Source organism: Salmo trutta, chromosome 22 (assembly GCF_901001165.1).
Source record: "Salmo trutta chromosome 22, fSalTru1.1, whole genome shotgun sequence".
In the NCBI taxonomy this organism is placed as follows: domain Eukaryota; kingdom Metazoa; phylum Chordata; class Actinopteri; order Salmoniformes; family Salmonidae; genus Salmo; species Salmo trutta.
The window spans coordinates 49,313,375-49,332,795 of NC_042978.1; the positions used below are offsets into that span (position 1 = coordinate 49,313,375).

Here is a 19,421-nt window from a genome sequence, read left to right on the forward strand (position 1 = left end):
AGAATATTTATTGATAGAATATTTCACGATAGAATATTTCTTGATAGAATTGTGTATGGTATACTATATGATGAGTTTATAATGTTGTGAAAATTAAAGTCCGTTTAAAACTAACGCCCTGCTTCACAATAGTGCCCCACTTTTCTCTTTCTAGTCACAGCATGCTATAGCTAATTACTTCATCTCCCCAACTGCTAACAACAACGAAACGCTTTACATTACACAGGCAGGCGACTAGCAGCTGTCCCCTCTGCTATGTGCACGGTGCCTGCTCAGCTCTGCAGTTCCCGACTCGACTCGCCCTGCCCCCCTGTTCTCGCTGTGCGCTCTGCAGTTCTGATCTCCGAGGGACTCCGAGCTCTCGCATTCCAACCATTCCAGTCTCCGCGAACAATCGGTCCTCAGTTATTTATGAGTAGCGCTTTCTCTCTCTCTCCCGGCTCAGTCTGTTGTGAAAGCTTCTCGGAGACGCACACGGTAGCAGTGCACTCTCTCAGAGGAACGTAGTATACTCAGGATACGAATTTATACTTTCCAGTTCTAGGAAGTACTATTAGGATTACATTACGATTAAACATAAATAGAAACGTTATAGGTCTACGGCGTCCACAACCTGTTTCCGTGATGACAATGTAAATAGGTAAGATTATAGTTTTGCTGCTTTTTTGAAATGAGTTGCTTTACGCATGGTGGGATAGGTCTTTCAAAGTATTATTATTATAGACGCAAATTCTGGTTTGTTCCTTTTGACTTTAACTATCCTTCTTTCTTACAATCTATCCACATGTTATGTTGGTCTTATAATAATGTTGTAACACAGACATAATACGTAGGAATGTCGGCTTTGGTCTGTGATCATGTCTGTCTATGGAGCCGCTGTAGACAATAGAGACTTTATTTTGAATTTTATTGGCACTGCTTATCAATTGTTTTATCGGGCTATATTGTTTTATGTTCCTCTTTGAGACAGGAATGTTATCAGACATAGGGAGGCAGCAGTATAGTCCATGCTCTCTCTCTCTCTCTCTATTCATTGTGGCTATGTGTGTTGGCCATAGAGGCTATAGAGTATTTAGTCCCACATATACACACAATTTAGATTGTATAGTAAACAACACACATTGTATCTCCACAAATAGCCTCAATGAATGTATGGCCTGATATCTGCCATAACATGTGAATGTTCTGGGAAGTAAAACAAAAAAAAGGCCAAATAGTGATTAGGCAATTGATTGGAATCTGCAACGTTTGCAGCAGGAAATAACCGAGTCAATATAATAATATCTAATCATCCCACAAATAAACAGTCCCTTAACTACAATACTTCTGGTTTTGGGCTTTTCAAAAAATGATGTATAGTGAAGTATGGCATGACCTGCTAATATAAGCCCATGCTATTCAGAGCATATGGTATGCCTGCATTTATGCTACCCTAAACACAATTTAGAATTGCCCATACCATACCAAAGCCTAATATATTGACATATATTTCAAATACAAACTTCGAATATATGTACCAATATTTGAAATACAAATCTAAATATATGTCTATGTCACATATATATATCAGAAATATATTTACATGTTTAATTTTGGCGGTTTTTAAATATATTTTAATATTTTTGACATGTGTAAATATATTTATGTGTATTGCTTATCCATATGTGGTAGTATGCATTTTACATACATGTGCTATTCATATATTTACATGTATTTAAAAATATATATATTTAACAGTATGCATGACTATTTATGGTCAATATATTTATATATGAATAATACATATTTTTAAATGTGAGTAATACATAGTTCATAATATATGGTGATATACGTGTAAGAAATGTAATTAAATGCATGTCAAATGCAATAGAAAAAACACAAAGGATTAACACACCAAAAAAATGGATTGCTTCCATTTTTGAGCTCAGAAAGTCACTGGAAGGTCGCATCTGAAAACCAAAATATAATGTACATATGACCTCTGTGCACTTTATCAACTCTATTTGAAAATAAGATCTTTAAACAAGTCAACAGTTACCCTGAGACAGAAACTCAGCGGGGGGGGGGAAAAAAACCACACAAGATAAAAAATGAAGGGTTAATGTTTGACTACCCAATGAGATCGGGCTACCTGACTTGGTTAGGCTCCACTGTTAGCAAATGTTCTGTCGGAGCCAGTTGCAGGTTTGGTGATTTACAAGTTAGGATAACTAAATTGGCAGTTTAGGTGAATTAACGTGCCAGGTTAAGTGAATGCATGTGGTAGGTTAGAAGAATTAGGTTAAGGTTAGGAAAAGAGTTAGGGTTCGGCTTAGCCGACCAAATGAGTTAGCCCGACTTAATCAGGTCGTGACAAATGTTCATGAACATCAAATTGATACTTACAATGCAGATTCCTTAACCTCCAGTGTCCATTTTCAGACTCACAACTTGACAGTTACACTGTGAATAATGCAGAGACAGAAAGTCAGTGAAACAATTCCAAGATTAAGAATAAGGGTTTAATGTTTAGGAACTAACGTTAGCTAGCTAAATGATACAAAACATTAACTTACATTGGCTGGGGTCTGTCCATAGGGAGTTGAGGCTCCAGACCACAACAATCCACTGCAGGGACAAAAATGATAATTTTTAGCTAGAAATAACTAGCTAGCCAGTTCTAGCTATATTGCTGTCAGAGAAACTCAGCACTCACTACAAAGCTAGCTAGCTAGCTAGCTAGCAAGCAAGCAACATTAACTAGCTAGCTTTGGCAATTAAATTATATTTAACACATACATGACATATGAGCTTTAATATCCAAAACAAGTCTTACCTTAGTCAGCATGTTGTGGTGGCAAGCTGAAGGAGCTAGCTAGCTAACTAGCTGTGTTAGCTAGCTCAGTGAAAACCTCTTGCTTGCAGGCCTGTTTAAGAAAATATCTCCTTCATCTGCCATCCGACAGCTGAAAAACATATTTTAAATCAATGTTATGATTATATAATCAAATAAAATGCTAAAGATTTTTGACACTGACAGCTGCTCTTCTCTTTCATATGAAGAAAATTCAAAATCAAGACTTTGTCAGTTGGAGGCAGGGCATGGGAACATTGTGATGGACAGCTCAGGAGAAATATGGGTTCTAGGTTTATAGCTAGTCTTCCTATGTTTCTTACGTGTCAGGTAGCCTCCATAGCTGCAACGTTTATTTCCAACGTTTGCATGCAAACCTCACTTTGCGAACCTAATGCCAAGACAATAGAGTCGACATTACAATACAGCATGAAACACGTGGCGCAAAAATATATGTAATTAACATATATTAGAACATTTTACGTGCTCAAGTTTTATATATTTCATAAATATATTCTGGACACATGTAAATATATTTTGAAATCCCTGCATATACTATATACTTTGTGTAATTACAGTACCATTCGAAATAGAGCAATTCTTTCTCCCACCCATAAAATGTATGCTGCTATAAAACATTTCACCATATTTTAATGTTGACAAATTAAAAATGACAGTTTCCATTAAACGTTTCCATGATAGTATACACTACATGACCAAAAGTATGCGCACATCTGCTCGTCCAATATCTCATTCCAAAATCCTGGGCATTAATATGGAGTTGGTCGCCCCCTTTGCTGCTATAACAGCCTCCACTCTTCTGGGAAGGCTTTCCCCTAGATGTTGGAACGTTGATGCGGAGACTTGCTTCCATTCAGCCACAAGAGCATTAGTGATTAGGCCTGGCTCGCAGTCGGCTTTCCAAGTCATCCCAAACGTGTTCGATGGGGTTGAGGTCAGGGCTTTGTGCAAGCCAGTCAAGTTCTTCCACATCGATCTCGACAAACCATTTCTGCATGGACCTCGCTTTGGCAACAGGGGCATTGTCATGCTGAATCTGGGCATTAATGCCCATGGAACAGACCTTCCCCAAACTGTTGCCACAAAGTTGGAAGCATAGAATTGTCTAGAGAGTCATTGTATGCTGTAGCATTGAGATTTCCCTTAACATAAAAAAACAGAGCCACCTCCACCAAGCTTTACAGTTGGCACTATGCATTTGGGCAGGTAGCGTTCTCCTGCCAGATGGTGAAGTGTGATTCATCACACCATAGAATGCGTTTCCACTGTTTACCAGAGTCCAATGGCAGCAAGCTTTACACCACTCCAGCCGACGCTTGACATTGCGCATGGTGATCTTAGGCTTGTGTGTGGCTGATCGGCCATTGAAACCCATTTCATGAAGCTCCCAATGAACAGTTCTTGTGCTGACGTTGCTTCCAGAGGCAGTTTGAAGCTCAGTAGTGAGTGTTGCAATCGAGGACAGAAGGTTTTTACGTGCCATGCGCTTCAGCACTCGGCGGTCCCGTTCTGTGAGCTTGTGTGGCCTGCCACTTCGCGGCTGAGCCGTTGTTGCTCCTAGACATTTCCACTTCACAATAACAGCACTTACAGCTCTAGCAGGGCAGACATTTGTTGGAAAGGTGGCATTCTATAACGGTGCCACGTTGAAAGTCACTGAACTCGTCAGTAAGGCCATTCTACTGCCAATGTTTAGTCTATGGAGATTGCATGGCTGTGGCCTCAACTTTATACACCTGTCAGCAATGGGTGTGGCTGAAATAGCCAAATCCACTCATTTAAAGGGGTGTCCACATACTTTTGTGTATATTTTGTATGCTTTTTGATGACATTATGTCATTATGAGATGACTATTAGATAGTGTTTAATTATAATGGCATCATAATGCATTATAAGACTTTGTGTTACAGAATGTAGTATTTGATTTAGCTAATTCTCTTACTGCTCCTGTCTCTAGATCTGTGGTTAACTAATAATCCAAACCACCAAGTTCAACACAGCCCTTCACTTATATATTCTCTGATTGACTGAGATGAGAACTGCTGAGGAGTCTTCTGGCACGGTCCTGCACCGTCTAATCCAGGAGCAGCTCCGTTACGGGAACCCCACAGACACCACTACCCTCCTGGCCATCCAGCAGCAGGCCCTGCGTGGAGGCAGCAACAGCAGCAGCGGAGGAGGAGGAGGAGGCGGTACCGGATCACCCCGCTCCTCCCTGGAGAGCCTGACCCAGGAGGAGTCCCAGTTCATCCACATGTCCACCAGACAGGATCCCCAGGGTCAGGAGTACCAGGGAGACTACAACCACTGTGAGAGTGACTCTGTGTGTCATCTCTACCAGCTCCACAGACACGGAGAGGAGCTGCCCACCTATGAGGAGGCCAAGGCCCACTCTCAGTACCTGGCCTCGGTAGGGGCCCATCGGGGTCAGGGGCTTGAGGTGATGAATCACCAGGGAGGAGGCCAGTGGGACCTGAAACGGGAGCACGCCCGCTCCCTCAGTGAACGGCTCATGCAGCTCTCCCTGGAGAGAAATGCTGGATCATGTGGATCCAGAGACAGTCTGCCCCTCAGCTCCACTCAGAGTTACCCACAGCTTTCCAATGGCCACTGTGGGCCTGTTGACCACCAGGGACCAGAGTCTCTCCAGTACCCTGATCAGAGGGGACCTCCCCCGGACTACCCCTTCCTGGTCAGGCCTCCTGGATACATGCTCAGCCACTCACAGGAGACACACGGACACTACCACCAGGAACCTCCTTCACCATTCCACTCCCAGCACAGGTAAATAGAACACACACACACACACACACACACGCACGCACGCACGCACGCACGCACACACACACACACACACACACACTATGGGTTCCCAGTTAATTTTAAATAATTTCTATAATTCACTTTTTATTTTTTGCCTTTCTTGGACCAGGTAAGTCATGGAGAACACGTTCTCTTTTACAATAACGACCAGTATCCCTGTGTTAGCTATATGGGATGAGTATACCCCAGTGACTCTACTTGGTTATAACCACGTGGATGACGCAGTTTGATTCAATGATTCAAAGTATTATAGATATAGATGTAGACTCCATCGTCTTCTCTATTCTCCTTAGGTATGAACCTGCCCATGCCCAGATGATTCACCACAGTGTCCATTCTGGTCCAGAGGTCTACACGAGCCACAGCAACCCCAGTACCCACAACAACAGTGCCCAGATGGACCTGTTGAGGGAAAATCAGAGACTGAGGAAAGAGCTAGAGGGGTACAGCGAGAAGGCTGCCAGACTTCAGAAGGTGAGAGATAGGAGACTCCTTGGATACGTCCCAAATGGCACCCTACACCCTATATACAGTACCTTGCAAAAGTATTCACCCCCCTTGGTGTTTTTCCTATTTTGTTGCATTACAACCTGTAATTTAAAACTGATTTTTATTTGAATTTCATATAATGGACATACACAAAATAGTCTAAATTGGTGAAATGAAATGAAAAAATTACTTGTTTCAAAACATTTAAAAAATGTAAAACAGAATAGAAGTGCGTTCATATGTATTCACCCCCTTTGTTATGATGCCCCTAAATAAGATCTGGTGCAACCAATTACCTTCAGAAGTCACATAATTAGTTAAATAAAGTCCACCTGTGTACAATCTAAGTGTCACATGATCTGTCACATGATATATATGTCTCAGTATATATACACCAGTTCTGAAAGGCCCCATAGTTTGCAACACCACTAAGAAAGGGGGCGCCACCAAGCAAGCGGCACCATGAAGACCAAGGAGCTCTCCAAACAGGTCAGGGACAAAGTTGTGGAGAAGTACAGATCAGGGTTGGGTTATAAATAAATATCCGAAACTTTGAACATCCCACTGTGCACCATTAAATCCATTATTAAAAATGTAAAGAATATGGCACCACAACAAACCTGCCAAGAGAGGGCCGCCCATCAAAACTCACAGACCAGGCAAGGAGGGCATTAATCAGAGACAACAAAGAAATCAAAAATAACCCTGAAGGAGCTGCAAAGCTCCACAGTGGAGATTGGAGTATCTGTCCATAGGACCACTTTAAGCCGTACACTCCACAGAGCTGGGCTTTACGGAAGAGTGGCCAGAAAAAAGCCCTTGCTTAAAGAAAAAAATAAGCAAACACGTTTGGTGTTCGCCAAAAGGCATGTGGGAGACACCCGAAACATATGGAAGAAGGTACTCTGGTCAGATGAGACTAAAATGTAGCTTTTTGGCCATCAAGGAAAACACTATGTGTGGCACAAACCCAACACTTCTCATCACCCTGAGAACACCATCCCCAGTGAAGCATGGTGGTGGCAGCATCATGCTGTGGGGAGGTTTTTCATCGGCAGGGACTGGGAAACTGGCCAGAATTGAAGGAATGATGGAGGGAGCTAAATATAGGGAAATTCTTGAGGGAAACCTGTTTCAGTCTTCCAGAGATTTGAGACTGGGGCGGAGGTTCACCTTCCAGCAGGACAATGACCCTAAGCATACTGCTAAAGCAACACTGGAGTGGTTTAAGGGAAAACATTTAAATATCTTGGAATGGCCTAGTCAAAGCCCAGACCTCAATCCAATTGAGAATCTGTGGTATGACTTAAAGATTGCTGTGCCCCAGCGGAACCCATCCAACTTAAAGGAGCTGGAGCAGTTTTGCCTTGAAGAATGGGCAACAATCCCAGTGGCTAGATGTGCCAAGTTTACAGAGACATACCCCAAGAGACTTGCAGCTGTAATTGCTGTAAAAGATGGTTCTACAAATTATTGACTTTGGGGGGGTGAATAGTTATGCACGCTCAAGTTTTCAGTTTTTTTTGTCTTATTTCTTGTTTGTTTCACAATTTCACAATTGTTTCATACTTCAAAGTGGTAGGCATGTTATGTAAATCAAATGATACAAACCCCCCCAAAAATCTATTTTAATTCCAGGTTGTAAGGCAACAAAATAGGAAAAATGCCAAGGGGGATGAATACTTTTGACCAGAGCCCTATAGGTCCTGAACAAAATGGCACCCTATTCAATATGGGCCCTGGTCTAAAGTAGTGCATTATAAAAGGTATAGGGTGCCATTGGGGACACAATCCTTGTTCTTATACAGTCTTCCTAATTAGTAACCTTGAATGACTCTGTCACAGCATACAGCATATAGGAGCCTGCTTGTAACATAGTTGATTGACAGTAATAGTTATGAGTATCATTATAATAGATAAGCATGAATAGGTTTTTATTTCTAAGCCCTGTTGGCTCACAGAGGGTGTAGAGGTAGATAGGGAAGTATACACCTGTGTGTGTGTGTGTGTGTGTGTGTGTGTGTGTGTGTGTGTGTGTGTGTGTGTGTGTGTGTGTGTGTGTGTGTGTGTGTGTGTGTGTGTGTGTGTGTGTGTGTGTGTGTTTGCCAATGCTGCATATCAGTGAGATTAGCCCTCTAGCTGTGCTGTAGCAGGAATGTGCACCGTGGTCAAACCACAGGGACTTTTCTGTTAATTCTGGAATCATTCATTTCTAGTAACAGACAGAGACTCATTTACAGGTTTATTTTAGTAACAGACAGAGACTCATTAACAGGTTATTTTAGGAACAGACAGAGACTCATACACAGGTTATTTTAGTAACAGACAGAGACTCATTTACAGGTTATTTTAGTAACAGACAGAGACTCATACACAGGTTATTTTAGGAACAGACAGAGACTCATACACAGGTTATTTTAGTAACAGACAGAGACTCATTAACAGGTTATTTTCACATCTGAAAGTACATTGAAAAGACACTTCCATCTGTCTTTTCATTCAGACTCCTCTACCTTCTACACACAAACCTCTTCACATGGAAGCTTATGACTACATTCCTTAAAACTTTATGTGCTACTTGTGGGGATTGTCATGCATGTGCTTGCTACCTGATAGTGTCTTATTAAAACATTCTGTTGAAGGCACTAGTAGTGCTCCTGTTTCAGAGACTGGACTGTCCTCTATATCTCTGGCTCCTTTTTCCTCCTGCCCCTCCTGTTCCTCTTCCTCCTTATCCTCCTCCTCCACGTTGGCAGAATGCCATGAGGAGAGATGAACGCCCAGACACCTGGGACTCATAACCGCTCAGTCAGGAATGTGGATTCCCACTTCTCTTAAAGAGCAGAGTTTTAGTCATTTGCTTTGGTCACACTGCAGGCCAGACAAGCAATTCATATGTCTCATACATTCTGTATGACATCACAGATCTCTTTAGGGTCAGGTCTTAATTCCTGCGCTTTTTTTAATGCTGCTTTTCCACTGTCGGACTTTGGACCAGAGTTTTCAGGCTTTTATGTTTCCACATCTGAGGCCTGGCCCCCCACAAAAAAGCCCCTCAAAATGTGACCACTGGTGGGGATGAGCTGGGTTTTAAGCTAGAGACCCTCAGACTGACAGTGTCCTCCTCTTGTGTTTCCTTCCAGCTGGAAGTAGAGATCCAGAGGATATCTGAGGCCTACGAGACCCTGATGAAGGGCTCAGCCAAGCGAGAGATCCTAGAGAAAACCATGAGGAACAAACTGGAGTCAGAGATCAAGAGACTACACGACTTCAACAGAGACCTCAGAGGTAAGGCTATCAGCAGCTAGATGCTAATGCTAACTAGTAATTGCAAATAAGAATCTTTTTTGTTGTTGATGGACTTACCTGTACAAAATAAAGCTAAAGACGTAATTATCAGGAGCAGGAGTCCTTGAGGTTTAAGTATGTCTCTCCCCACAATAAGTAGTAATAGATAGCTAGATATTAATCGATCTCCCTCCCTCTCTCTCTCTTCCACCCATAGATCGTCTGGACACTGCTACAAAACAGCGAGTAACCAAGGATGTTGAATCTGCCAACCAGAAGCAGCAGGTCTTCGCCAAGCTCCTCGAACAAAGTAAGTGAACATCGGATGCCTCCCCAAACATGAGAGAGAGAGGAACGTGGAAACACTGATTTTCTTCTTGGTTATTCGAGGTTCATAATCTCTTGACCTTCTGTAGAGGGAAGGAACTGCACTGGGCAAGAGGGATTGTTTTCAGATCTGTTTTGTGAAACAGTCACCCTGGCATTATGTAAACAGTCTCGCTGGCATTATGTAAACAGTCACCCTGGCATTATGTAAACAGTCACCCTGGCATTATGTAAACAGTCACACTGGCATTATGTAAACAGTCACCCTGGCATTATGTAAACAGTCACCCTGGCATTATGTAAACAGTCACCCTGGCATTATGTAAACAGTCACCCTGGCATTATGTAAACAGTCTCGCTGGCATTATGTAAACAGTCACCCTGGCATTATGTAAACAGTCACACTGGCATTATGTAAACAGTCACCCTGGCATTATGTAAACAGTCACCCTGGCATTATGTAAACAGTCACCCTGGCATTATGTAAACAGTCACCCTGGCATTATGTAAACAGTCACGCTGGCAGTCTGTGGCAGGCTGTGACTGATTTCTCCGCGACATTAATATGGTCTGTTGTGTTGTGTTGTGGGGATGAGGCCAGAGGGGACATTCCCTTCTCCTCCCTCCCACCCGGCCTGCTAACAGAGTCGCTCTTGGCACTTGAACACCAGCCATTATTCACAGCCCTTAGTAGTAGTAGTAGCGGCACTAGTAGTAGTTGTAGTAGTAGTAGTAGTAGTAGTAGTAGTAGTAGTAGTAGTAGTAGTAGTAGTAGTAGTAGTGGTGGTAGTGGTAGTAGTGGTAGTAGTAGTGGTAATGGTAGTAGTAGTGGTAATGGTAGTAGTAGTAGTGGGGGTAATGGTAGTAGTAGTAGTAGTAGTAGTAGTAGTGGTAATGGTAGTAGTAGTAGTAGTAGCAGTAGTAGTAGTAGTGGTAGTAGTAGTAGTGGTAGTAGTAGTAGTAGTGGTAGTGGTAGTAGTAGTGGTAATGGCAGCAGTAGTAGTAGTAGTAGTAGTAGTAGTAGTAGTAGCAGCACCTACTCTTCCTAGATTTACATGATAATTTATCCATTCACCAGACGCTCCCATCCAGAGCGACCCACAGCCAGTGCATTCATCTGGAGATAGCCAGGCGAGACAACAACATGTCACAGTCGTATCCCAACCCACGTATCACATGACACTATAATACAATTCAAAATATATAAAAATATCTGTGTATCTTCAAGGTTCCCGTAATGTTGTTCTTTTTAATCTGGTTTTATGGGTAGCTTGAGTTACCTGGGCTGGCAGAGAGTTCCATGTAGTCATGGTTCTATATAATACTGTGTGCTTCACAGCGTATGTTCTGGACCTGAGGACTGTGAAGAGACCTCTGATTACAGTCAATGTAGCCTGGATTCCTATAAAAAAATAAATAAATAGGGGGGCATTTCAGGCTGTTCAGTTCACTGGGAATGTCCCCCTCCCCCCTCTGCTGCCCACTCACAGCACGCTGACTCCTGGACAGAGACTGTATCTCTCTCTATCTTTGGGCATTTAGTTACCTCAGTATGTGATGTCATGACCTGGTCAGTTGTGGACCAGGTTTAGCCAACTCTCATGCTGTTATTGTCTAGCATTTGGCAAGGGGAAGTACCACTGCTCTGGCACTCATTGTTGTGTTAAAACTTCACAGCTATTATTTAGTGAACTTGCTATTGTATTTAGAAATGAAGCTTAAGTCATCTTAAAGTTGTTTCTTATGCAGCAGAATAAGAACGTTCAGGTTGAACAGTCACACTACCCCTGCCTGTTGGCCCTCCAGGAGCAATGATTTACCCCTCTGAGGAATGTTCAATTGGTGGGTTTGAGAAGGTGTTACCTGCTTGTGGCTTATATGAGATTTGAAGCCATAACAGAAACAGAGCTTCATACGAGAAGAAAAAACAACTATGATGGGACATGTTGCAACTAACATGCAAACCTTTACATGTTGCTCTTTGGGTTGTGTAACCCTGACTGTTTTCAATGAGGTTTAGCGGCCAGTTGCTTTGGAGTTATCTCGTCTTCTCTGCGATATAGTTTTGTCTGTTAATATGTAGCTGAGGGGTCATTCGAGTTGGTGTTTGGCTATTTGGATGGCTTTGGAATGACAGTCTATAATAGAGATGTTGGACTGATTGACCCTGTTTACAACAAACTACAACTAAAGTGACTGTTAGGGCTAAGTGCATTCCTCAGGTATTAACCTCATTAACCTCAGATTAACCTCAGAGATGAATGAGTTTACCTCGCTTAGAGTTCACAGTACCTACAAGTGGAACTCTCTTTACATTCTTAGAATCCATTAAAGTGACTCTAACTGAGTATCTTGAATGGAATTCAATGAAGGAACTCTGGGGATGGGATGGGGAGGTGGGGGGATGGGATGGGGGGGGGGGGTGGGGGGGATGGGGTCTGAGATCTACTCACTGAGAGATCATGTGATAAGTAACATCTGTGGCGGCCCTTCTCACCTGAACATTCTAACTTATCCTCTCTCTCTCTCTCTCTCTCTCTCTCCTCTCCTCTCCTCTCCTCTCCTCTCCTCTCCTCTCCTCTCCTCTCCTCTCCTCTCCTCTCCTCTCCTCTCCTCTCCTCTCCTCTCCTCTCCTCTCCTCTCTCTCTCTCTCTCTCTCTCTCTCTCTCTCTCTCTCTCTCTCTCTCTCTCTCTCTCTCTCTCTCTCTCTCTCTCTCTCTCTCTCTCTCTCTCTTTCTCTCTCTCTTCTCTCTCTCTCTCTCCTTAGATGAGGAGCAGCAGCGGGAGATGCAGTGTCTGCGTGACTCCGGGGAGGAGTGGCTTCGGCGCCGGGAGGTTCTGGAACTGGCCCTGGGGTCGGCGCAGACCCGTAACCTGGCCCTGGAGGAGGAGCTTAGAAGGAAGAAGGCGTACGTAGAGAAGGTAGAGAGGCTACAGAGTGCCCTGGGTCAGCTACAGGCAGCCTGTGAGAAGAGAGAGTCCCTGGAACTGAGGTTGAGGACCAGGCTGGAACAGGAGCTGAAGAGCATCCGATCAGCACAGGTGAGCAGCAGAGGGGAGGAGACACGACGTGGCGCACGTATGCACACACACACACACACACACACACACACACACACACACACACACACACACACACACACACACACACACACACATATGTATTTGCACTTAAAGTGCTGCCTCATGATCCACATTGACACGTCATATTTGACGAACCCCAAGGCTGTAGTTTAAACACAGTCTTCCAAAACAAGACCACTGTTGGACGTTTTGAAACATTCTCCATTACCTTATTTTCTAACCAACCCTTTTCCTTCCACGGTGTCAGTCCCACAGCACAGCTAGCGGTCCTGGCTCCCTGCCCTCTGATCTGAGCTCCATGGTGTCTGTACAGCAGCAGCTGGCTGAGAGAGAAGAGAGGATCCTGGCTCTGGAGGCTGACATCACACACTGGGAACAGAAGTACCTGGAGGAGAGCACCATGAGGCAGTTCGCTATGGACGCAGCCGCTACGGCTGCAGCTCAGAGAGATAGCAGCATCATCAAACACTCGCCTCGTCACTCACCCAACAACAGCTTCAACAACCACCTACCATCCAGCCACAGACATCAGGAGATGGAGAACAGGTACATAAACGTCATAATTAGCCCTTTCTCCTGTTCAGTCTTCTCAATGGAGAATGTCACAAAACGCATTGGTAGTTACATGTATGTAATCTCTGTATGTGTCTCCAGAATCCGAGCGCTGCACTCCAAGCTCCTGGAGAAGGACGCAGTGATCAGGGTGTTACAGCAGAGGACTGGACCAGAGCAGCAGGCTCTCCGCCCTGCCAGGTCTGTCCCCTCCATCAGCACCGCTGCCAACACCTCAACATCCACCTCCTCCACTGGCCCAGTGGAGCGACCCATCTGGGGAAAAGGTGAGCACTATAGCCCAGGCCATACATTCATGTCAGAAGACTATTTCTACATCCCAAATGGTACCCTACATAGTGCACTACTTTTGACCAGAGCCCTATGGAACCCTATTCCCTATATAGTGCACTACTTTTGACCAGAGCCCTATGGAACCCTATTCCCTATATAGTGCACCAGTTTTGTCAAGGGTCCATAAGGCTCTGGTCAAAAGTAGTGTGCTATGGGGGGGGGGGGGGGCATTCGGGAGGCAGCTGGAAAAAGTAGGAGAAGACAGAGATGATCAGGAAGTTCACGTGGTAGCCAGGAGTTCAGTGCAGATATAGCTACTTCCTGAAGAATCTGGAGAATTATGACATCGCTCTGTCTTCTCCTTCTTTTTAGTCTTCTGGGGGGGGGGGGGGGGGGGTCACAGTTCATAACGCCTGGAGGAATGTCAGTTCTAAAAACAGCCTATTAACTCTGAGACAACTGGCAGGCTGCTTAGTGTCGCCAGGCAGAATGTTGCACTTCTTAAAAAAAACTCGAGTTTGGGGAGAGGACCCAGCGAGGGGACATTCATCAAACAGATGACTACATATTTTAGTAACAGAATGCATGGTGAGTATGTCATCTCCTCTCTGGGATAGACGCTCTGCAATAGACGTGGCAGGGAAGCTCACAGAACAGATGGTCATTAACCAGCTTCCTCTTGTTGTCTGTGATCTGGTAAATAACCAGCTTCCTCTTGTTGTCTGTGATCCAGTAATTAACCAGCTTCCTCTTGTTGTCTGTGATCTGGTAAATAACCAGCTTCCTCTTGTTGTCTGTGATCTGGTAATTAACCAGCTTCCTCTTGTTGTCTGTGATCTGGTAAATAACCAGCTTCCTCTTGTTGTCTGTGATCTGGTAAATAACCAGCTTCCTCTTGTTGTCTGTGATCTGGTAATTAACCAGCTTCCTCTTGTTGTCTGTGATCTGGTAATTAACCAGCTTCCTCTTGTTGTCTGTGATCTGGTAAATAACCAGCTTCCTCTTGTTGTCTGTGATCTGGTCATTAACCAGCTTCCTCTTGTTGTCTGTGATCTGGTAAATAACCAGCTTCCTCTTGTTGTCTGTGATCTGGTCATTAACCAGCTTCCTCTTGTTGTCTGTTATCTGGGCATTAACCAGCTTCCTCTTGTTGTCTGTGATCTGGTAAATAACCAGCTTCCTCTTGTTGTCTGTGATCTGGTCATTAACCAGCTTCCTCTTGTTGTCTGTGATCTGGTAAATAACCAGCTTCCTCTTGTTGTCTGTGATCTGGTCATTAACCAGCTTCCTCTTGTTGTCTGTGATCTGGTAATTAACCAGCTTCCTCTTGTTGTCTGTGATCTGGTAAATAACCAGCTTCTTCTTGTTGTCTGTGATCTGGTAATTAACCAGCTTCCTCTTGTTGTCTGTGATCTGGTAAATAACCAGCTTCTTCTTGTTGTCTGTGATCTGGTAATTAACCAGCTTCCTCTTGTTGTCTGTGATCTGGTAAATAACCAGCTTCCTCTTGTTGTCTGTGATCTGGTAATTAACCAGCTTCCTCTTGTTGTCTGTGATCTGGTAATTAACCAGCTTCCTCTTGTTGTCTGTGTTTGTAGGAAAGAGCCTCTCTGATGACCAGACGGCTGCTGCAGTGTCTCCTCTGTCCCGGCCCCCCCACCAACACCCCCGCGCCCCCCTGGCCCTGCCTCTCCCCTACTCCGAGCCCCAGAGAACGGACCACAGCAGCCAGTGTGATAGTGATGTCCCAGCCCAAAAGGCTGACCTCACAGTGGATCTCCCCAGCAGTTCAGACACTGCAGCAGACGTGGTAGAAATCCTTATTTAACAAACATCGAACTGTGGATGGACAGTGATAACACGGTCGATGACCGAGAGACCTTCCTGTCCTGTATATCCCGCTCAGCGAGAAGAAGACAGCCTGCCTGTCCGTCTGTTTCTGGTCAGACTGGCCTCCAGATGAACAGAAAGACACTTCCTTTGAAGACAGATGGACAGTTTGGAGATGGACATGGACATGTGCTTCCTACCTACCTACCTACCTTCCTTCCTTCCTTCCATCCATCTTACCTACCTTCATACTGTACCTACCTACCTAACCTACCTACCTACCTACCTACCTACCTACCTACTTACCTGAGAAAATAATCCAGAAGCAACAGGAAGTGTGTAGCAGACAGAGAGGAGAGCTCTGCTCCACTTGACTGTTTCTCTCTCTACACTTAGAAAAGTGAAGAAGAACTTTATTGGCTGTGTTCTCTAGTTAGTGGACCTGCCAGGTGCAACTACCCCAGTCTCCATCTGAAGCCTCTAAGGTACTCAGACAAGGCTTCTGCATTGCTGCACAACCTGAGATATCAATCAGAACTGCATTTGTATTATATTTGTATGTAGTTGTTTTATTTTGATGTATTTATATTCTTGTTTAAGTGCTGCTCGTAGTGTGACGTGATGTGTTTGTTTGAAGAGTTGTGCGTTGTTTGGCCTTTAAGAAAGCTGTCTGTCTGTCTGTCTGTCTGTCTGTCTGTCTGTCTGTCTGTCTGTCTGTCTGTCTGTCTGTCTGTCTGTCTGTCTGCCTGCCTGCCTGCCTGCCTGCCTGCCTGCCTGCCTGCCTGCCTGCCTGTCTGCCTGTCTGCCTGTCTGTCTGTCTGTCTGTCTGTCTGTCTGTCTGTCTGTCTCCACCCCTTGCTGGTCTATACACTTCTATTCATACTGCATATCTGTTTCCGTCATGGACAGACAGTGTGTCAGCTACTTTGAGCTCAGCATGCCAAGTCAAATGATCCAACATTCCTGGAAAAAAAAAACGGCATCACTCTCCCACGGTTACTTTAGCTTGTTCTATGATTACACATATCCTTCCTATTATGTTGTAACACTAATATACATTCTTGGTGAAGACAGTTGTAGTAGTAAGCTCTCCTCCTCTTCCTCCTTTTCCTCCTCCGATGTCCTTGAATTAGTGGTCCATTTCACAGTGTGTTTGAGTACCGTAAATACCAATGAACCCCAACTTCTGCATTCCCAAGTCTAAATGAAACTATGCAGTTGGCACTCTCCTCTCCCTACATATTACAGCCTGTATGTTGAGGCCCGGCACCCTCCCAGCTTTAACACTGGAATGGGAATGGGCCTTGTTTAGACTGCAGGGTGGAGTAACGGTGGATGGCATGTCTGTCTGTCTGTCTGTCTGCTCTTCCTCTTTGAGAAACAGAGGATGAGAAGATGTGAGGCTGGCCTTCACAGCACTGGGCCTGATGTCTCAGATGCCCAGGCTGTGTCCTAAATAGCACCCTATTCCCCATGTAGTGCCCTGGTTAAAATTAGTGCACTATAGAGGGCAGGGATCATCAACTAGATTCAGCCGCAGGCCGATTTTCTTCTTGAGCGGATGGTCGGGGGGCTGCAACATAATAAAAAATTATTTGTAGACTGCAAATTTACCGCAAGAAGACCCACCATTTTTTTCATTTGATTAAAACATCATTTTAAACCTTGCTTACATTAGTATAGATCAGATATATATTTATATTATGCGGGGGAATACTTTGGAACAGATTTACCAAATTAAAATCACTTGGAGCTGATTTGCTGGTGTTTTTTTTTTACTGTCTTTAATGTTCAACAATAAATCATAATTGGAGAACTCTGATGATATAGGAAATAAGATGACATTTGGAACACAGCTGGGTTATTGTTTTAGGTCCCAGACAGTCGATACCCAGAATGCCGCTGTCCCACCACCCTCTGCTGACAAGCGAGGGGCTAATCGACTGACATTCCTTCCTGATGGAATGCTCCCACTCTCCCACTCGGTCCAATAATTAGGCTATGTAGAGTCTGACCTTTGACCTTGTTAACATACATTCTGAGGATTCTATTTTCTTTTTCAGTCTATTTATTTCTGCCAAGCCTCCATGGTAGCTGGTTTCTACCAGGAGCATCTGAGCATCTTCTAAATCGTTGAGTGGTTATATACGGAAACATATCCGTGGAGACAGAGAGCTAGCCGGCCATATCTGCCTTGCATCTGCTATTCTATTTGTTGATCGTGCTAAATAACTCCAGTGTTATTTTGAAGTATGCTGTTTTTCTCTCCTCCTTGCTTGAGGATCTCTTCATTTCTGAGGTCTGAATGTCTTTTACATGTTTTTATTTGTTCCTAATTTAAACTTCAGCCTGCATCTATTGGGATGGTGACACGTGTGGTGATACCAGTTAGTTCTCTCTCTGTGTGTGTGTGTCAGAGCAGGAGTCTGAGTTATTGTTGTTGACTGGAATGTGAGAAGAGTATTGTATTCAAACTCTACAGTCCTTCACTATCTTCAAGTTAGACTTGTTTTCTTCTTTCTCTCACAGTGCATTTGCTGGTCGTACGCTCTGTGTCAGAACCATTTGCTGGTCGTACGCTCTGCGTCAGAACCATTTGCTGGTCGTACGCTCTGTGTCAGAACCATTTGCTGGTCATACGCTCTGTGTCAGAACCATTTGCTGGTCGTACGCTCTGTGTCAGAACCATTTGCTGGTCGTACGCTCTGCGTCAGAACCATTTGCTTTTTGATGAATACCCTTTTCACTATTAATTGGACTTTGTTTACATAAAGTTGTTGTTTTGAACTGAGAAAAGAAGTTAATATATTTTGTATATTATTTCATTTTTAGTATTTTATTGATGTGAAAAATGATGCCAAAGATTTGTTCTAACATGAGCCTATATAAACCAACCTGCATGGTTTAGTGTAAACACCTCGCTGGTTGAACCCTTATGTTGATGTACACCTCGCTGGTTGAACCCTGTTGATGTTGCTGTGGAGAACTTTTCTATGCCATTAACATTTCATTAATGGAATAAAAACAGTAATATATATCTTTAAAACGTTGTTGTTTTTTCTCTCGTCTACAGTAGAATGTTTAAAAGGAACTTCTGCACACTGCACTTGTGTAACAGTTTAGCTTCCGTCTCCTTCCTCGCCCCAACCTGGGCTGGAACCAGGGACCCTCTGCACACATCAACAACTGACACCCCACGAAGCATCGTCACCCATCGCGCCACAAAAGCCACGGCCCTTGCAGAGCAAAGGGGAACAACTACTTCAGGTCTCAGAGCGAGTGACGTCACCCGTTTGAAACGCTATTAGCGTGCACACCGCTAACTAGCTAGCCATTTCACATCGGTTACACTTGCAAATACACATTATGAATATGCAACATTTCTATCCCATTGATGGAGATGGAGTCTTCCAAGGTTATACACACATATATATATATATATATATAATGCATCCTGTGTCAACTTAACACAAGGCAGAGCTGAAATGTATTACAAATACAAGCAAGTACAAACCCATCTAATCAGAGTCCATAGACAGACATTAATAGTGTCTCCCTTTCAGCAGTGAAGGATGGTTTATTCAGAGAAAAACAACTCTGCCACCTGCTTGACTGTTGGCAAGAAACCTGCATCACAATATATCATTGGCGCATTACAAACACACACACACGCGTGCACACACAGTCTTGTACAGCTAACCTTGTGGGGACACATACACGGTTCCAGTGTAGCCCAGTTGAGGGTGATTGCAGAGGATTTCCTCTAGTGCACATGGTGAAACCAAGAGTCTGTCTAGCTCCATCAATAGAAAAGGCTGGTCTTTATCAACAACAAAAAACAAGGCTGATTTTTTATCAAAAAACAAGGCTGGTCTTTATC

General features: G+C 43.9%; 1 protein-coding gene across 2 annotated transcripts; it reads left to right on the forward strand.

Moving 5' to 3' along the window:
• The first annotated feature begins 315 nt into the window (after window positions 1–315).
• LOC115158891 (angiomotin-like 2a) lies at window positions 316–18,587 on the forward strand. Of its 2 annotated transcripts, none has more exons than XM_029708308.1 (9): window positions 316–640; window positions 4,812–5,638; window positions 5,971–6,151; window positions 9,310–9,454; window positions 9,672–9,764; window positions 12,549–12,823; window positions 13,107–13,411; window positions 13,520–13,704; window positions 15,310–18,587. In XM_029708308.1, exons 2-9 carry the CDS (start codon window positions 4,887–4,889, stop codon window positions 15,537–15,539), a joined length of 2,166 nt encoding a protein of 721 aa, XP_029564168.1. In that variant the 5' UTR covers window positions 316–640; window positions 4,812–4,886; the 3' UTR covers window positions 15,540–18,587. The 2 variants fall into 2 exon arrangements, with proteins under 2 accessions (XP_029564168.1, XP_029564169.1); XM_029708309.1 differs by having other exon boundaries at window positions 318–640; window positions 13,113–13,411.
• Window positions 18,588–19,421: the final 834 nt, after the last annotated feature.

Coding starts and splice junctions, on each gene's coding strand:
- LOC115158891 (XM_029708308.1), top strand. CDS start 4,887: ATGAGAACTGCTGAGGAGTCTTCTGGCACGGTCCTGCACCGTCTAATC. Junction 5,639..5,970: donor CCATTCCACTCCCAGCACAG/GTAAATAGAACA, acceptor TATTCTCCTTAG/GTATGAACCTGCCCATGCCC. Junction 12,824..13,106: donor AGAGCATCCGATCAGCACAG/GTGAGCAGCAGA, acceptor TTCCTTCCACGG/TGTCAGTCCCACAGCACAGC.